This window comes from Drosophila hydei, unplaced genomic scaffold (assembly GCF_003285905.1).
Source record: "Drosophila hydei strain 15085-1641.00,03,60 unplaced genomic scaffold, DhydRS2 tig00008119-arrow-pilon, whole genome shotgun sequence".
Classification (NCBI taxonomy): domain Eukaryota; kingdom Metazoa; phylum Arthropoda; class Insecta; order Diptera; family Drosophilidae; genus Drosophila; species Drosophila hydei.
Window position 1 is genome coordinate 1 of NW_022045830.1, and position 17254 is coordinate 17254.

Below are 17254 nucleotides of genomic sequence, written 5' to 3' on the forward strand. Positions count from 1 at the left end.
TACACACACACATACACATGTATGTTATAGCTGCAACAATAACGGTGACTCGCTCTGTCATTACAAGTATTGCCAACGCAACGACAAGGCCATGCCCATTGTCTGTGTGTGTGTGTAAAGGTGTATAGGTGTATTTACCTGCACATTTGCTTGCTCTGAGCAGCTTTCAATTCTGTTAGCTATTTGGTCTGGCAGTGCAAATAACCCGCCTTTGCCCTCCGGCCTCTGCTACCCGACTTTGCTCACATTAACATGCAATACAATGCGACAGAGGCAAAGGTAACGGCAATGTTCGCATTACGCATACGCACAGTTGCCGAGCTACGGACAAGAGGCACACAATCAATTTGTGGGCGATTAATGAGGCAATCTGCTACATGTTTGCTTAGCATTTCATAATAATAGGAAGCGATATGCTAACTAGGCAGTTGCTAAGAGCAAGCTTGTATCCATAGCTTACTCAGCTATGGAAGAGGTTGCTCTAGTTAGCTGATCAAAGCTACGAAAAGTTTAATTAAGCTTAATTAGCTCATATTAAAATCACATTGAACTGATTTTACCATCTCGCATAACGCATACTCCTTATAGCTTGAAGCTCTAACTGGTTTACGACAACTCCAACTCATGCAAGTGATTGATACTTTTTCAATTGCTCAACTCGAGCGATATTTATAGCATTATGTACTCCAGTTAACTAAAAATCATTTCATATTGTTCGCTCGTTCTCTAATTCATTCACTCATTTATTCATTTTAGCCATTCATTAGCCGAGCCGCCTGTCGATTTGGTTAATTTTTCACATTTCTGTTGATTAATTGTATCAAAATTTATTTCGCTTTTTTTACCGTGTGAGTTTTTTGGGGAGAGACATTGGCGTTCGGCATTGTCTGTGAAGGTAATTTATAAAAATTGTTGGCTAAGTGAACTGGTATAATTGGCTTTCTTAGAGGCGTTGGGCTTAATGTTTTATAAATGTAAATATAAAATATTTATTGGATTGGCTTGAAAATGATTTAAAGTTATTTATTTTATAATAAATGGTATTTATAGAGCTACACAAATTTAAATTATATTAAGAATAGATATATATTTTGAAAATTAATTAAATGAACTTTATTAGATAGTAAACTTTATGACATTAATCCATCGTCTTTTTTAAAGGCATATGGGCATAATATAATAATATAATTTTTCATATAAATATATAATATATTTAAACTGAATTAGTTTGTTCTCCAGCTAGAAGATATAGATATAAAATATGTAAACATTTAAAAAATATTCACCTAATTTTTAGATAGCGTTACGCGTCCAGTAAAGTACTTAAAATAAATTCATCAAATATATTTCACTTTATTAAGGCGTGAGCCATGTCAAAGCTCAACTGAGTTAAGTAATTTAGGTATCAACTGAACCTTTTCCGGTTTTTAAGGTGCCGGATTCGAATCAGAAACCAGAATAGTTCCATATCAAGTCAAATATCGCTTGTTGAATTCATTGAAAAGTTGTCCTAGGCGACCTCTCTCTCTCTGTCTCTCTTTCTCTCTCATTCTCTTTATGTCTCTCGCTAACTTGTCTCCATCTGCCAGCTAGTCTCTATCTTTCAATTAAAAATGTTAAGTTAAAATCTATAAAATAGTTTTGGGGACTTGAAGACTTGAAGCACTATCAAATAGAGTTAAGATACTTCCTTAGAAAACCTTAAGTATATATATATATATATATATATAGATATAATATACCGCATATACATATATAAGTTTCAAGAACTCTTAGCTTAACGTAGAGCTGAAAACCTGGGTTGGCAAAGATTATCTGAGTTCAGTTTCGGATTAAGCACTTAAAATAACTTGTAGTACTACAAAAATACATAAAAAATTTAAAAATTTAAATAAATCACTTTTCATATAATTAAAATAGTTTATGTTATTAACTTTATCAGATTAAACATAACTGATCTAAAACACAATCTCAAGCATTGTCTATCGTCGCGCCAACAACCACTTCTTGGCCTTTCCTGTTATTTGCTTGTTCAGTGGTTGTGGTGGCGCAGAAAAAGCTCGCTGAAAAGCACAGAGAGAACCACACAAGAGTCAAACTTGCCCAAGCAGCTTGAGAGTGTGTGTTGTGGTAGTAGTAATTGTTGTTGTTGCTATTATAGTTGATGTCTGTCCTTTTGCGCATGCGCCGCCGACTCGTTGGTGAAGTTGGTGGCTTTTGTTGGTGTTCGCTTGTGATTGGGTACGGAAAAGGTTTTCCTCGAGCCCGAAGCGCGGTATATAAAGCGAAATACAACAACTTGGGCGGCTCAGTTGCTGTCGGTCTCAAGCAAATGTTGGCGCACCGCTAAACGTGAATAATAAGCAAAAAGAAGAAAGAAAAAAATTAATATATCAAAATCAAAAACTCAACAAAACTTCAGTTACAGTCCCGGTTCATTAGATCAATTGAAAGTGATTTTTTGTGGTGCCATTGTTGTTGCTGCTGCTGCTGCTTTGGGGCTGGGTCTTGTGCCAGCGAAGGTCTTTTGCAATTAAAGCCGTTAAGCGATACGAAATAGCTGTGATCGAAGCTGAAAATGAAAGTGGTAGGTCCCAGAGAATGTTGTGCAAATACTGACAGCAGGCACTGTAGTGCAGCACAGCTGCACTCTGCGCTGCTTGACAAAAGGTTAAAGTTGAGCCTGAATGCGTGACAGCCCAAGCCAGGCCAGGCCAGGCCAATCAAATGCATTTGTCTCTCTGACTGGTTACGTCATACACCTTATAGACAGCATACCCTCTATGTGTGTGTGAAAATATCGCATAATTTGCTATGCAAATTGAGTCAAACCGTTAATTTTGCTCCACTAACCAGATAGTCGAGCAATTGCTCGATTTTGTGCACCCAATTTGGTAACTGGATTTTCTATTTCGATTTTGTGCCCGCTCGAAAAGTACACGGAGAGTATATTGGCTTCATGATGGACCAAATTTATAATCTACATACCCGCTATAGTGTACAAGCTAGGGTATTCAGAGACTGATATTATTTAATATACCTGCTCAAATTGTTATAGATTTATTTGATATTGCACCGCGAGCGAGTATTGTGCAGTCGATTCGGCTCTGTTTTGCTTGTTTTTTGGTGTCTAACACATAATTTATGAGATGTTGGCGATGTGTGTCTCGTAATTGCCTGGCATTCTATTGAGAAAAAAATAGTTGCAGGAACTTTAGTGCAGAAAAAGTTGCGCTAACAAGCGCATTTCAAGCACCTTCCCCCGCCCCCTGTGCTTGCGCCCCACTCGCTTCGAGCGCAAATATCAAAGGCAACTTCGAATGCAGTTCACACGCTGCGATTGGACGCCAGCTTTTTCGGTCAGTTGCTGTCGAAAAAGAAAAAAAAATTGGCATCAACTGAAACGTGGTCGGCAGTAGCTGCTGCTCCATGTCCCACGTCCCATGTCGCTGCCAGAGGCAACTGTGTAACTGAGCGCCAAGGCTATGGCATATGGAGTTTCAGTGAAAGGTTTGCCAGACAAAAGCGTGGACGACTCCAAGTGGGAGTCCGGTGTGGAGCATGTGGCATGCAGTGTCTTGTTAAGGACCAAACAAGCATTGAATCCATCTACAGTTGGGCGCATTTGCTTGACCATTGCTCTAATTTCGTTAGCCAGCATAAGAGCCACAACCTGTGCGAATTTTGTTCGGCAAAAGCTGTTGTAGACAATAGTCGAAGAATTAGTCAACTAGAGGTACCCTAGAAATGCGCTCATATGTCATTTGACCATAAATGTCTTTCTGCGATTATAGGGTATATTAATTATGTTGCTACTGGGTGTAATAATAGTCATGGCAGTTTATATTCCAATATATAAATTTTATATCATTTAGACTTTTATTGGTGCAAATTCCTTAGCAATTTCGTGATTACAGGGTATGCTAGCAGCTGAAAGTTGAGTTTAATCAACCAAAAACTTATCTTGCTCAATTAACTTTAAGAAACTTTTCCAGTTTGAAACTTGTTTCTAGAACTTGATTAAAACTATTCTCCAAGCTGTTTTTTCAGGGTATCTTATCAGCTCTACTTTCTGGGCATGATAAAAACTCAAGCTGTAGGTCTAATATACCCTTTAAATGTCATGACTTAATCCTTGCTTACCGTCACATAAGCATTCTGAACTTCCTGCATACCCACCCACAGTTTGTTCACTTTTTACAGGGTATGCAAACAGCAGAAATCGCAGTCAAGCGTTCAGTTTGCTTGTCAAGCTGTCGACTGGCTGCCAAGACCTCAGCTGTTGCACCCGCTAGACCCTACTCCTACCCCGTGCTGTAATTTCTTTAGCATTTGCATGGTTGAGATGCATCTTTGAGATACTTGTGCAACATATCTGAGATTGGCATGTGTGGGAAATTTTCTTTTGCATCTTCTACATGGCGCATCGAGTGGAATTCCCGCAGTGGCAAATAATTTTTATGCGCACTCGCATTCGTGCAATCAAATGCCAACAATGTGAGTTGCAATCGGAGAGAAAGAAAAAAAAACAAATAAATGAAAATAAAATACACGAATGCTTTCATCGGTTTTCATTGCATTCCACCTGTGGATATTCAATTAATTGTCGGCGCGGCCATCGCGTGTCGCTTGGGCTTTATGCAACACGTCTGCTTGAGTTGAGCTGGCTTGGCTCGGCTTGGCTTATGCCACGTCGCCGTCGCGACCTATCTGCTAGCTGCCATCGGTTCCTGCTTGGCATTGAGGGTGTCCCAGCCACAATGACAAGCGTTCCTATATGCCAGCCGATGTCAGTGGCCAGCTAAAAACTATTTATATATATATGTATATAAAAAGTGAAAGGTAGCCTGACTTAAGACTTTTGTAGACTTTATATTCTTTGCCGCCTTTGCATTGTCAAGGTGTACGGGCTACGACCATACAGTGATATCGATTAGCAAACTGGTTTACAGCTGCTCTCTCACACTTTGTTCGCTTGCAGCTACAAAATTTACTGTTAATAGGCTGTTTGATTGGCAGCCTGGTCACTGCCCAGGACTATCAGGATTATCAGCCAAGCGCACCCAGAGCGGCGCCTCATAGACTTCATGCCAGCGCACAGGAGGAGACGCGACCCACACCAGTGCCCATTCTCAAACAGATCAACAAGTAAGTTCTATATATATGATATGACTGACTGAATAAGAGAGTGATTGACCAACTGCTATTCGATATTCTGACTATAGTTAAATATTAAATGAAGTTTACAGTACGCAACTGTTTGATTGATAAGCTGACTCATTGGCTAAATGATTGAAAACTGACTTAACGATTGAAAAACTATAAGACTGAGTGATAGATTGAATGACTTATTGACTGATGTGAACTGAGTTTTAATTCAAAAACAGATTGATTAAATGATTGAGGAACTGATTGATGAGCTTTTTGTTTGATTAGCTATTACTGACTGACTGATTGAATGAACAATTGAGTTAATAAGAGCTGAATTTAAGCTTTCAATAATTGACTGACTGTGATTGACTGCTTGACGAATGATTGATTGAATGATTGACAAATGACTTATGGAATAATTGTTTGACTAATTGACAGACTGTTTGATTCAATGTCTGTCTGAGTGACTAACTGAGTAGCAGACCGAAATTGAATGATTGATTGATTGTTTAAAGAATTCAATCTATTCTGAGACTGATTCTTAGATTGATTAAATAGACAAACTGATTGACTGATTGATTAATTTTTTGACAGATTGATAAATGATTGATGGCCTATAATGCATAGCGTATATTGAATATCTATTATCTTAAATTGTCAGGCACAATGAGGACGGCTCGTATACGTACGGCTATGAGGGTGCCGATGGTTCCTTTAAGATCGAAACGAAACTGGCCACAGGCGAGGTGAAGGGCAAGTACGGCTACGTTGATGCCGACGGCAAGGTGCGCGTCGTGGAATATGGTGCCAATAAGTACGGCTTCCAGCCCTCGGGCGAGGGCATTACCGTAGCTCCACCCACGCTGGTCGACGAGTCCACCAAGGAGGAGCCCGACTACGACGAGGAGCCCGTGCAGCGACCACAGCGACCCTATGTAAGTTAACTTCATCATTATCAATCAACCAATTAGGTTAATCTTGACATTGGTGTCACTTGCCAGCGCGTGCAACGTCCACAGCAGCAGCATCAGCATCAGCCACGCCCGCAGCCCGCACCACGCCCGCAGCCGCAACCGCAGCCACAGTATGTGCAGTATGAGGAGGAGGAAGCGGAGCCACAGCGTCGCGTGCAATATGCACCGCAACCGCAATCGCCGTCGGTGGGCCCAGCTCCGCCACGCCTACAAGTGCCCGGCGCCCAGCGCACCACAGATGTGCTATACTCACCGCTCCAGCGTCCCGCTCGTCCCGAGCCCGATTATACGCAGTCGCAGAGCTTCGGCGAAGGCCCCTCCAACGTGCGCGTTTCCCGGCCCGTCTATGCACTGCCGCCCGCCTCGCCGGCGCCTAGCAGTGCACGTGCTCAAGGCTTCCTGGCGCCCGCATCTGGCGGTCGTCCATTGCTGGAGCCAGTGCACTTTGGCCCCAGCCAGGGCGCCAGTGCACAGCCCGTGCAGCAGCCACAGCCACAGCCCCAGCCACAGCGCAGCTATCAGCCGCAGGCTCAGGGTCGTGTGGGTGCTGGCGGTGGCGGTGGAAGTCTTCTGGATCAGCTGGCACGCGACTATGCTTTGCCCCAAGGCAATGCCCAGCCGCTGCACGACATCACCTTCGGCTACTACTAGAAGTGAACTGAGGATTTGGTATTCGGGGTAATGAGGCGGCGCATCAGCCGCTACTTTGAGTCAGGTGCATACAATGATTAATCGAGTAGTTCTCCTCACCCCAACTGTGCCCCAAGCTCTACGCCTGCCTTAACATTTCTGTTCCAACCATACGCCAGTGATTCCTTGCTACTAGATTCTAGAATCTTTAATTTCTGTATATGTATTTTCCAATCGTGAGATTTGAATGCTCAAAGTTTTATAATAAAATAAAAGAAAACTTAAGAAGTTTTTGGTTTAAGTTTTGGGAAATATTTAATAATATGAAGATGGTATAAGTTTTGTTATGCTAAATGCTTTTGATATTTTAGGAGTTTTCGAGAATTATTTTTGGATTATTTTAAAGTAAAGACCGAAACAAATATTTGTTCATTCGGTTATTGACTCAAAACAGTTTTAATATAAGTTCAATTTTGGTCTTTTAGCTCGAAATGAAATGGTATTAATTATAATAGGGGTAGTCCTACGCAATAAATGAGCCTTTTTGTATAAAATATTTTAAAGTGACTCTGGAAAATTTATTTTGAAAAATGTGTGGCATTAAAGGTATTTTTTTGGTATTTTTCTTAGCTCAATAATTTTTGCATACTTTGAGGATGGAATGAAAATTCAAAAACATTTTTAAAGTTCTAAAAATCAAACTTTAAAATTCCAATAAAAACACATATTTTAATCATTTAAAAATACGACTAAAATAATATTTTTTTAAATAAATATAAAAAATTTATAAGTTCTAAAACTAATTTTTCTGAAATTCAAAATGTAAAAAATTCTGTAGCATACTTTTAGGCGTAACAAAAAAATTTAACGTCATTTATATTGTTCAACGGTTATTTATTAGTTTAATATATATTATTATTTTAAATACTTAAGAGTAAGACAGATAATTTCGATGAATTCGTAGCCAAATAAAGTAGTTTGTGTAAGAGCTGTGAATCGTCTATAGCTAAAGATGAAGTGGGTGGAAAGAGCATTTTGCTAAGAGCTAAAAAAGGATCGAAAGTGCTGTTAAACTGAATGGGCGTGGTCCAGGGTTAACGCCCAGGGCAGGCTGAGGGCTGGAAGAGCTGGTTCCTCTTCGCATCGACTACTGCAGATAGACTGTAAAGAGAGCGTCAGGTGAGATGTGTGTTGCTTGAGTTGAATAGCTGTGATTGCCAGCATCCAGTTGGTGTATAGGTGGGAATGGTGGGTGGTGGTGCAGTGGTGTTGGGAATTACATAAAAGCAGTGCAAATAGAGTGTGCTACAGATGCGCATGCCTTGTGCTTTGGTTTCAAACTCGTTTATTGCTTCAAAAGCTGCGAGTTCCACATAAATATATAAATAAATATATATATATATATATATATATATATATATATATTTATATATATATATATATATATATATATATATATATATATTTATATATATATTTATATATATATATATATATATATATATATATATATATTTGTATACATATATGTCTATATGTTGACTATATTGATGTTGAAAATTGAGATAACATGAATAAATTAGGTTAAGCTATCGATAAATGCTGCATATGACTTAGTGAACTATCGAGCTATGGTGTGTAGAGTGGGCAACGCCTACACCTCCAGCAGACGATTGAACATTAGGGGATCCTGTATATCATAGTCCTGCGGCCGGGACATGGCTGGTCGCCTGGCAGCCACATGACGTCGCACTTTGTAGCCACCGCTGTAGGCGGGCCTGGGCGGTGCACTGTAGACATATTTGGATTTTTGCACCACGGGCGGCAAATACTGGAACGGTGCCACCTTGTGCACCTGCTTCTCAATGGAGTAGGTGACGGGGGCGTTGCTGCTGCTGCCGGATGGTCCCTTGCGCTTGGCCACCTCCAGGGCGGCTATAATGGGCGACAGATCCCTGAGCGCATTGCTCTTGCTCGCGTGATAGTTATCCACTTTGTAGTCATTGTTGCTCGACGCTGGTGGTGGTGGTGGTGGTGCTGCTGCTGGTGGATAATCGTAGCCTTCATTCGGATGCTTCTGTATGTACGCCTCCTCTGCAGTCTGCGGCCTCTTGGCCATTTGATGGTATATATCGGCGGGACCTTGACTGCTCGGTGCATAGGCAGCTGTTATGGACTCTGTGTGCGACAGGGACTCCAATGTGCCCAGATTATTGGGCAGTGGCACGCCGTAGCTATTATACAGATCGGCCTGCTCCACATTGGAGCCAGTGGGCCCACCATTCGTATTCAGCTCCACAGTCTTGGACGCTGTATATTCCGTCTTGCCATTGGGCAGCATGCCTAAGATCTCCTGCAGCTGCAGCGCCGCCTTGCGTGCCTCCTCATCCGAGAGCTTCTTGTGGCGTCCATAGACGTTGAAGTCGTCTGTGCCGGCGGTGGTCACTGCAGCCATTGTGTTGTTTGTTGTGACAGTGTAGCGAGCGTGTGTGTGTATGTTTGTGTGTGTGTGTGTTCGTTTGTTGTGTATGCAATGAGTGAGATTTTATTAGATTTACCAATTAAATATTTGCTTTGCGTTTCTATTTACATTTTGTTGACTTTTTGACTTGTTATGTATGTGTGTGAGTGTGCGTGTGTGTGGCATGAGTGTTGGTTGAGTTTTGTACAGACGACGTTGATGCTTGATTATTATGAATATTATTATGATTTTCTGTTGATCGTTTTTATACATAATATTATAGCCTTGCAGCGAGCATTAGTATTTCATTAGTTATTGATGAAATTATGAATTATTGAATAGTTAAAGATTTCAGATTTATATATGTGACTATTTATAATTAAAAACTTGTATTTTTAATCTTGAAGTTCTCATTAATGTCTGTGGTTTATGCTTGCTTAGCTGTTCCTTTAATTTTCTCTTAGCTTTCCTTATTGACTTATTTCATATGACTCTTTTAATCTGGTAGCATTGCAATAACTAAAAATTTGCTTTGCTTAGAGGACAGAGCCAAGATATCATATATATATACCATATACCAATCTGCAGCTTGAGCTTAGCCTCAAAAAAAAAATTGCAATTTGAGTCAATGCTCTGCAAGTTTCTTTAGTTTTCGCTTATACCTAAAATACTTACAGCTTTTATACATTATTAAAATTAATTTTAGTTGCTGTTAAGACTTTGAAATTAGTTAAGTCTAGTGCTTAATAACTCTATCTATAATATATACATATTTTTTTTATTAAATATATTCATGTTTTAATCGTTATTTGTTGTTGTTTCAGGGCTTTCGGCTAGACCATATGATTATAGGTGCTTTAGCCATTAAATAGCCAAATATATACAAATATTAAGTATTCGACAGGTGGACACTTTTAATGTCTTGTGGAATGTCATATGAGTGCTAAACCCTGGACTTAATATAAACAGACAAGCACACATATATACAATATATACAAGACTAACGCTTATTTACCATCATTATTATCATTGTCATTATCATTATTATCATTATCATGTACATAAAAAACAATAAACGTTGCTTGTTGGCTGCTTGCGCAATGCGCCATTTAAATTGTGTAAGACGCGCTGGAAACTGAAAGTTAAAGCCAAATAGAAGTGTGTCATCGATTTAAGCACGTTGAGCCGCATACGGGTTAAGGTGTGGCGGCTTATGGCCGTTATATATACACTCGAGAGCTTGTAGATTAGGTAGAGAGTATAGAGCTAAGCTGTGCAGGCTTGAATTAAGTTAGCAAAGTAAACTAAAATTTAATTAAGTGATTTATAATTTAATCTTAATTCATTAACATTTTTGAATACATTTTTAGCTTGAAACTTTGAGTTAGAAAAAAAATTGAATATATAATTTTATTTTAATTAATTAAAATTTTTTAATAAATTTGCAACTTGAAATTTCAAACCAGAAAACAAACCGAAAAACTATAAATTCAATTAAATAAAAAATACTACACATTTTTTTTGCAGTGTAGATGTAAATTCAAGCCTGAGCTTGGCTTTTTTTAGCTAAATAAAGCTCTAAAAAACTCTAACAAACCATTTCTATAAAACTTACATATATCATACATTGCCTGCTTAGTTATTAAACGATTTATATAGTTTTTTTGCAGTGTAGGGGAGTGCTTTCAAAAATCTTCATTTATCTGCTAAGATTGTGTATTTACAGTTGTGTCAGACAAATTGTGTGCAAGTAAATGCTTTCACTTTTCATCTGTTTGGGTAAGCGCGGAAGTGAGACCTCGTTAGAGGCGGCTGATGCCGATGGCTGAGCGGTGCGGGTGGTTAGTACTGGACAACGCCTAGTCATTGTTATTGGTGTTAAAATGGATTGTGCACGCGTTACTTGGTGGATTAGTGAAACGGGATTAGTAACTATGTACAGAGCTAGAGCTCGAGCAGAAGTTTATACAAAGTTGGGCTAGACTACGCACCATCTTGTCCATAGGCGGAGGGCAGATAGTTGCTCTGTGGCGCCTCGAAGGCCGCATGGCCAATGGTAAACGGCGCACCGGCGCTGCCGCCGCCACCACCATAGTTGGAGCCACCGGGTGGCAGGTATTGATGTGTGGCGCTGCTAAAGGTTGGCGGCTTCGATGGTGGACCATAGTTGGCATGACCCGTTGGTATCTCGTATGTGGTTATGGCTGCAACGAGAAGAAGAAGTGTGGAGAGTGTTTGTGTGTGTGTGTGCGTGAGTCAAAACAAACCGAAATAGGCTAAAACATGCGAGACACGGCCAAAACGGGTTCGAGCCGCAAACAGCGAAGAAAATGAAAGTGAAAATGGAAATGAAAATGGAAATGCTCCAAGGGGTCAATGTACGCCACGTTTTGCCTCTTCCACGGCGAGCTCCGCTGCTTGTTAAACTTTTCAATGTTGTGTTATGCCAGCGATTTAATTATAGTATAGATATTTATACATATAGTTGGACAGCCGTTGGACAATAAATGCGTATGCGAGTTACATAATGACCTTAGTTAATAGTTAACGCTCGAGTTGCGTTTGGAGGCGCGTCTCAGAAGACAAGAAAATTGATGTTTTGCAGCAGCTGGCGGGCATACTCACTCTCTGAATGGAGCACGGGACCTGGTGCCGAGGAGGAATGCTTGCTGCCGCTACTGCCGCCGGACGAGGCACCCGACAGCGAGCTGAGCTTAGCAAATGGATGGATGAAGCCGCTGCCGCCGCCGCTCGAGTGGCTCGTGGCGTACGTGTGTGAGTTGATGTGCGCCGAGTTGATAATGGATTTGCCCACGTCGGTGACCTTGTCACCGGAAGCGGCCACCAGATTGCCACCAGCGCTCAACGCATAGCCGCTGCCCTTGATCAGCTGACCCTTGAGAGCGGTAACGCCACCCGTAATGGCTTTGACTGCCTGGAAGATGGTGTTCAGCACAGACTTCTTGAACGACCACGGATCATAGTCCACCGAGTTGCCCTAGGGAGAAGATTTGAGTGAGTCTTAATTGTTCAATTAAAATTGTTGTTAAACTCACATGCACCACCACTTCATGGTGATGGGTCTCGCCGCCGCCGCTGCTGCCGCCCGAACTGCCCGAGGCTATAGAAGCGGAGGCGCCGCCAATGCTGCTCAACAGCCCGGACTTCAGATGCGCCACATAATCAAAGCTGCCGGAGCGCTTTGCTATCTGCGAATCCTTGACGCTCTCGCCCTGCTCATTGTCCAGATCTGTGTCCTCCAGCGACAGAGATTTGTCACCCGCTGTGCTGCTTGTGGCAGGATAGGCGTGGCTAACCAGAGGTAGTAACAGGCACAAGCATAAGCAAAACAGCTGCAAGCATTTAGAGAGGGAAGTGAGATGAGCGACAACTTGCATAATCAGTAAAAGTTAATTTAGTTTTTTATTGCTGAATTCAATTGCCAAAATGTCATCTGTATTGCATCATCAGTGCAGACATGCCATGTGGCAGGTGGCTCGTTGTATGTGGCATGTGGCGTATGGCATGTGGCAGTCATGCATTCAGTTGTCTTATGATGCAGCCCTCATTAGACTTAAAGTAAGTGACGTTTCAAGTATTTGTTGCGGTTACAGCTGAGCGCATTTTGGCAGCGGCTGCAGCCGGCGACGTCAGCACTGTGCGCGCTCAGCGTTTTACAACTGTTTCATGGGCCATCAAGCAAATCGATTAGACTATGCGAATGGCTTCATTTGCCTAAATGCTAAATGCTAAATGATAAATGCTAAGCCAATGAATACGTTAATTATAGATGCAATCCAATTGGAATCCAATTGAATAGAACATCTTATAATTGCTTAATGACTTCATTTCTATGCCAATTGTCATAACTCTTGCCTCTCAGACCAACAAGCGTTGCGTAAGAGCTTGTAATCTGGTTGTTCAGCGAGGCGCTTTACAGCTTGATATATATAACATTTCTATCAAGCTTATTGAGTTAATTTTTTATTAATTTTTATTAATTAATTTTTAAATCAAGTGAGTGAGCACAAAATATATAAATTAAATTGTATTGACTAAAGAAAGTAACTCTTGATTGGAAGCATGAGATTTGTGGGAAACTTTATGTATTAATTTAATATATATCTTGGAAAAACTAAAAGCTCTGCTGACAATATTGGAACATTAAATATACGATAATATTGAAAGTCTTGCAAATTATTGCATATCTTCCAAAATATTGAAAAAATTTTAAAATAATGAATGTGTTCCAAAATTTTGAAAATATTCCAAGATATTCAAGAATGTTGAAAATGTTCAAAAATATTGCAAATATTCCAATACATTGGGTTATTGCAAATGTGACTGAAAAAGTGACAATAATTTTTGTACATGTTAAAAAATATGTCAAAACATTGAAAATTTCATCATATTCCAAAATACTGAAAATATGATAAAATATTGAAATTATGTAGAATATATTTCTAAATATTGAAAATAATTCAACAAATTTTAGATGCTGCAAAATGTTGAAAACTTTTCAGTATATATTTTTTTATAATATCCTGATCCCATTGAAAATGGAAAATCAGGGTATAATGGTTTTGTTTATATATGGATATATGAAAGAAAAATATTCAAAATATTCAGTATATTTAAAATTTAAAATGTTAAGAATTTTCAAAAATTTTTAAAAATATTTTTAAAATAAAATTGCACATTTTGAGGTTAATTTTAAATTAAAAAAAAATTAAATTAAAAAACCATGGCAAAATATTGATAATTTCCAATATATTACTAAGAAAATGAAAAATATTAAAAATAAAAATGTTATTTTAAATTTTTATAGATAGCTCAAGCTACTGAGTTATGAAAATTGAGTCTTAGTTATCAAATTCTGCAATTGGGAAGCTCAGCAAACCTTTTTATTTTTTTGTTGTAATTTTATATGGCCATGGCATCACTGTTATCTATATGCTTAGTTTTAAAAACGTTGTCGATCCACTTTCCACTGCCAGAAATGGAAGCATCAAATAAATAATGAATGAATGCATTCGAATATACATTTGAATACATATACATATGTAGATCTATCACCTTTGAAAGTATCATTTAATGTCTTTGACTTTTGATCTATTTAAAATGATTTGAGTTGTGCAAGAGATTGCAATAAAATACATGCGAAATGATTAACAATGAAAAACTGTTGAAAAGATAAACATTTAAGACGAATTTGGGTCGCGTAACACTTGAGAAATTTGGACAATTAGTGGTCAATATTGAGTTATTGATATATATATTTCAATGGTTTATTTTGACAAATGCCTTTTCATTTTTTACTCCACTTTTGGTTTGCCCTTGCGGAACCGCCCTCAAAATATGGAAGAAAAAACCCCACATTTAAAATGATTTTTTTTAGCTTTGTTTCTTGAATGCAGGCCCAGCCCAAATGCTGGTGATTTGTGAAGTCCAATTGTCAGTTTGGGCCTAATTGCTTTAGCCTTTAGAAATTGGTAATACCATTTGCATACAAACGCACAAATTAAGTTGTTTCATTCTCTATAGATGGCCTGGGCCAGGGTCTGCAGTTCAAGTTTTATTATTTTTCCGCAACGATTCAAATTGCTGTTTGGTTGTTGCAATGTTTATTAATATAATATTTTTCGTATTTAATTGCATCTATATCTGCTTTTTTTGTATCTATGATACGTAACGTAATTAATTAATAACATTTCGATTCGTTTCATAACGCTAAGCGCACTGGGTTAATGATATTTTCTTTTCTGTTTTATGTTTTCTGTTTGATTTATAATTCGAATCGTTTAATGGCATATTGAACTCTAATGTTGGGCAAGTGATTGGCCTCTCTCGACTTATTTTGGCTGAGAGACTCTTTGTATGCTGCTGCCGTATGCGAATGAGTGTTAAACGAGTCTTTTCGAGCGTCTCGAAGAGAGTGAAAGTGTTGCCGGCTTTGGTTTCTGCTGCTGCTTCTGTTTGTTGTTGCTCTTTCTTGGGCGTAATTCAATTTGCATGTTGCTCAATTGTTAACAAAATAAAGAAATAATATTTTGTTTATATGCGCGCACTGTCGGCACGTATTCCCCGCTTTCCACTCAGTGATTGTGGTAGGTTCAGTCTTAATACTCTGACTGGCAGGTGTATGACATAAGTCTTCACATGTCTTGACATTCTCTTTGTTAATTACGTTATATTTGTTGTTGTTATATTTGCAATGCTTTGCACTTATTAAAATTGAATAGGAATTAAGAAGGCATGTCAGAACGCAAAGAGTATCTAGATTCTAAGCTGCGTTGATCTAGCTAATATAGTTTTAGTTCTGTCTGTATAGTTTTCTGTCGCTACATACTTATGTATGAATTTATCGATTACCTTCCGGCCATGCGTAGGTATGTATGTATCGATTTCTATTCCCACATCCTTATCTACCGATCTCAGACATACGCCTATAAAGCACTTATGGAAGAGATCAAGCGTTTTTCAAGTTATTGATAATTTCTTAAAATTTTATTGAAATCGATAAAAAATTGATTGAAATAATTTATATCATTTGATATTACTTCTATTATTTAAGCATTTCTGGAGTGTTTTAAGTCTAATCTAAATGTTCTAAAATTGTTTTGAAGACGGATGTGACATATGGAGAAATATGCCACACACTTGTATAGAGTATAGAGTATAGAGATTTAACTTGCTGTTCATATTTTCTAAATTTATTTATATAAAATAATTTAATTTTCAGTTGTAAGGTTTATTAAATTTTTTAAAAATGTTGCATTAAAGGAAATATTTTGATAATTCACTTATATAAAAAATATTTAATTAAATATAAAAATTTTGAATAAAAATATTTTTTAGTTGAAAAACATGCGAAATTCTTGTTAAAAATTAATTAAAAATTAATATAAAAATTAATATAAAATGGATGCATTCACTTCAGCTCAAATGCAAGTAGAGTATAAGCTATTCGATGTGTCTCTGTATGGCTTGCTAGCTGTTAGTTTATGTTTTGTTTATATGTAGAGTAATGCTCGCATTAATTGTTTTAAGATGTGGCGCTGACGTTTTGCTTTGCGCTAATATTCGCAACGCTTTAGACACTAAAATTTCTACACGATTTTCGAAAGCCGCAACAATGACGACAGCAACAACGATAAGAAAGAGACTAGACAACGTCTGACATAATAATTATGCATGGCATTTTACCTTCACACTCAGTCAACTGGGCCGATGGGCTGACACACACATGACATAATCTGAAGAGTTCAACTTTTGAGTGAGTTCATCTAATATATAAATTTATGAGAGTGTATTCAGATATATACAATGGCTGCATCAGCACACAATTGAGCTGATGCGTCAAGTGCAACGGCTTTTGCTTTCTTACATAACAAAACGAATTTCTTGTATTTTATGGATGCGTTTTCCTATATTTGTTTAGCTAATGAAATAACCGCAGCGTGAGTGAGGAACAAGTTTTTCTGTCTGCACTTGAACTTGTTGCTTTGTTGGGGCTCCACGTCCAGATGTTGCATAAAATTGCCCCAAATTTCGGCAATATTGGGAATTTGGTTACTTGGCACGCAGCACTTTCACTTACCTTCATCTTCTGTGTGTTTGTTGTCAGTGTCAGCTGCGGACTGTGTAGCTGTTGATTAGCTTCGGCTGCTAATCGCTGGCTGTCTATGGACAACTTTCCTTACTTGAGCACTTGCAATTTTTGTCGAATCTTTTCGCTTTTGTTTTATTTCTTATTTTTGATATTTTGACTCTTTGTGGTCACAATTTACACACACTCACACACACTCGCACACAAACATATGCACTGATTTCACTGTAACGCGCGCTGGTTGCTCGCGTCGACTTTCGCTCGGCGTTTGGCTATATGTGGGAAAGAGGGGCGCGTGAGGCGGTCTTTGTTTTGTTGCGATATTGGCTTATTGGAGGTGGCTCCTCGGCGACGACTGCGTTCGAACTGTAGTCCAAAATCTGGCTGTGCGGCTCTTTTAAAGAAAATTCACTGAGAGCGCCTCGCAGT

The 17254-nt window shown here is 38.7% G+C and overlaps 2 protein-coding genes across 2 annotated transcripts; one reads left to right on the forward strand and one right to left on the reverse strand.

The window, feature by feature from the left end:
- Window positions 1-2300: 2300 nt before the first annotated feature.
- Window positions 2301-6988, forward strand: LOC111603251 (tyrosine-protein phosphatase non-receptor type 23). The gene is made up of 4 exons (XM_023320758.2): window positions 2301-2587; window positions 4982-5148; window positions 5813-6086; window positions 6153-6988. The coding sequence occupies exons 1-4, from the start codon at window positions 2579-2581 to the stop codon at window positions 6774-6776; spliced, it is 1074 nt and encodes a 357-aa protein (XP_023176526.2). The 5' UTR covers window positions 2301-2578; the 3' UTR covers window positions 6777-6988.
- A 1421-nt stretch (window positions 6989-8409) lies between these two features.
- LOC111603283 lies at window positions 8410-16915 on the reverse strand. Its single transcript, XM_023320796.2, has 5 exons — window positions 16817-16915; window positions 12273-12569; window positions 11842-12214; window positions 11208-11420; window positions 8410-9200 (listed from the first exon to the last, which is right to left on the reverse strand). The coding sequence occupies exons 1-5, from the start codon at window positions 16820-16822 to the stop codon at window positions 8410-8412; spliced, it is 1680 nt and encodes a 559-aa protein (XP_023176564.2). The 5' UTR covers window positions 16823-16915.
- Between the last annotated feature and the right edge of the window lie 339 nt (window positions 16916-17254).

Coding starts and splice junctions, on each gene's coding strand:
- LOC111603251 (XM_023320758.2), top strand. Junction 5,149..5,812: donor ATTCTCAAACAGATCAACAA/GTAAGTTCTATA, acceptor TTAAATTGTCAG/GCACAATGAGGACGGCTCGT. Junction 6,087..6,152: donor AGCGACCACAGCGACCCTAT/GTAAGTTAACTT, acceptor GTCACTTGCCAG/CGCGTGCAACGTCCACAGCA.
- LOC111603283 (XM_023320796.2), bottom strand. Junction 11,421..11,841: donor TCCCGTGCTCCATTCAGAGA/GTGAGTATGCCC, acceptor TTCTCGTTGCAG/CCATAACCACATACGAGATA. Junction 9,201..11,207: donor CTCCGCCTATGGACAAGATG/GTGCGTAGTCTA, acceptor CAATGGCTGCAG/TGACCACCGCCGGCACAGAC.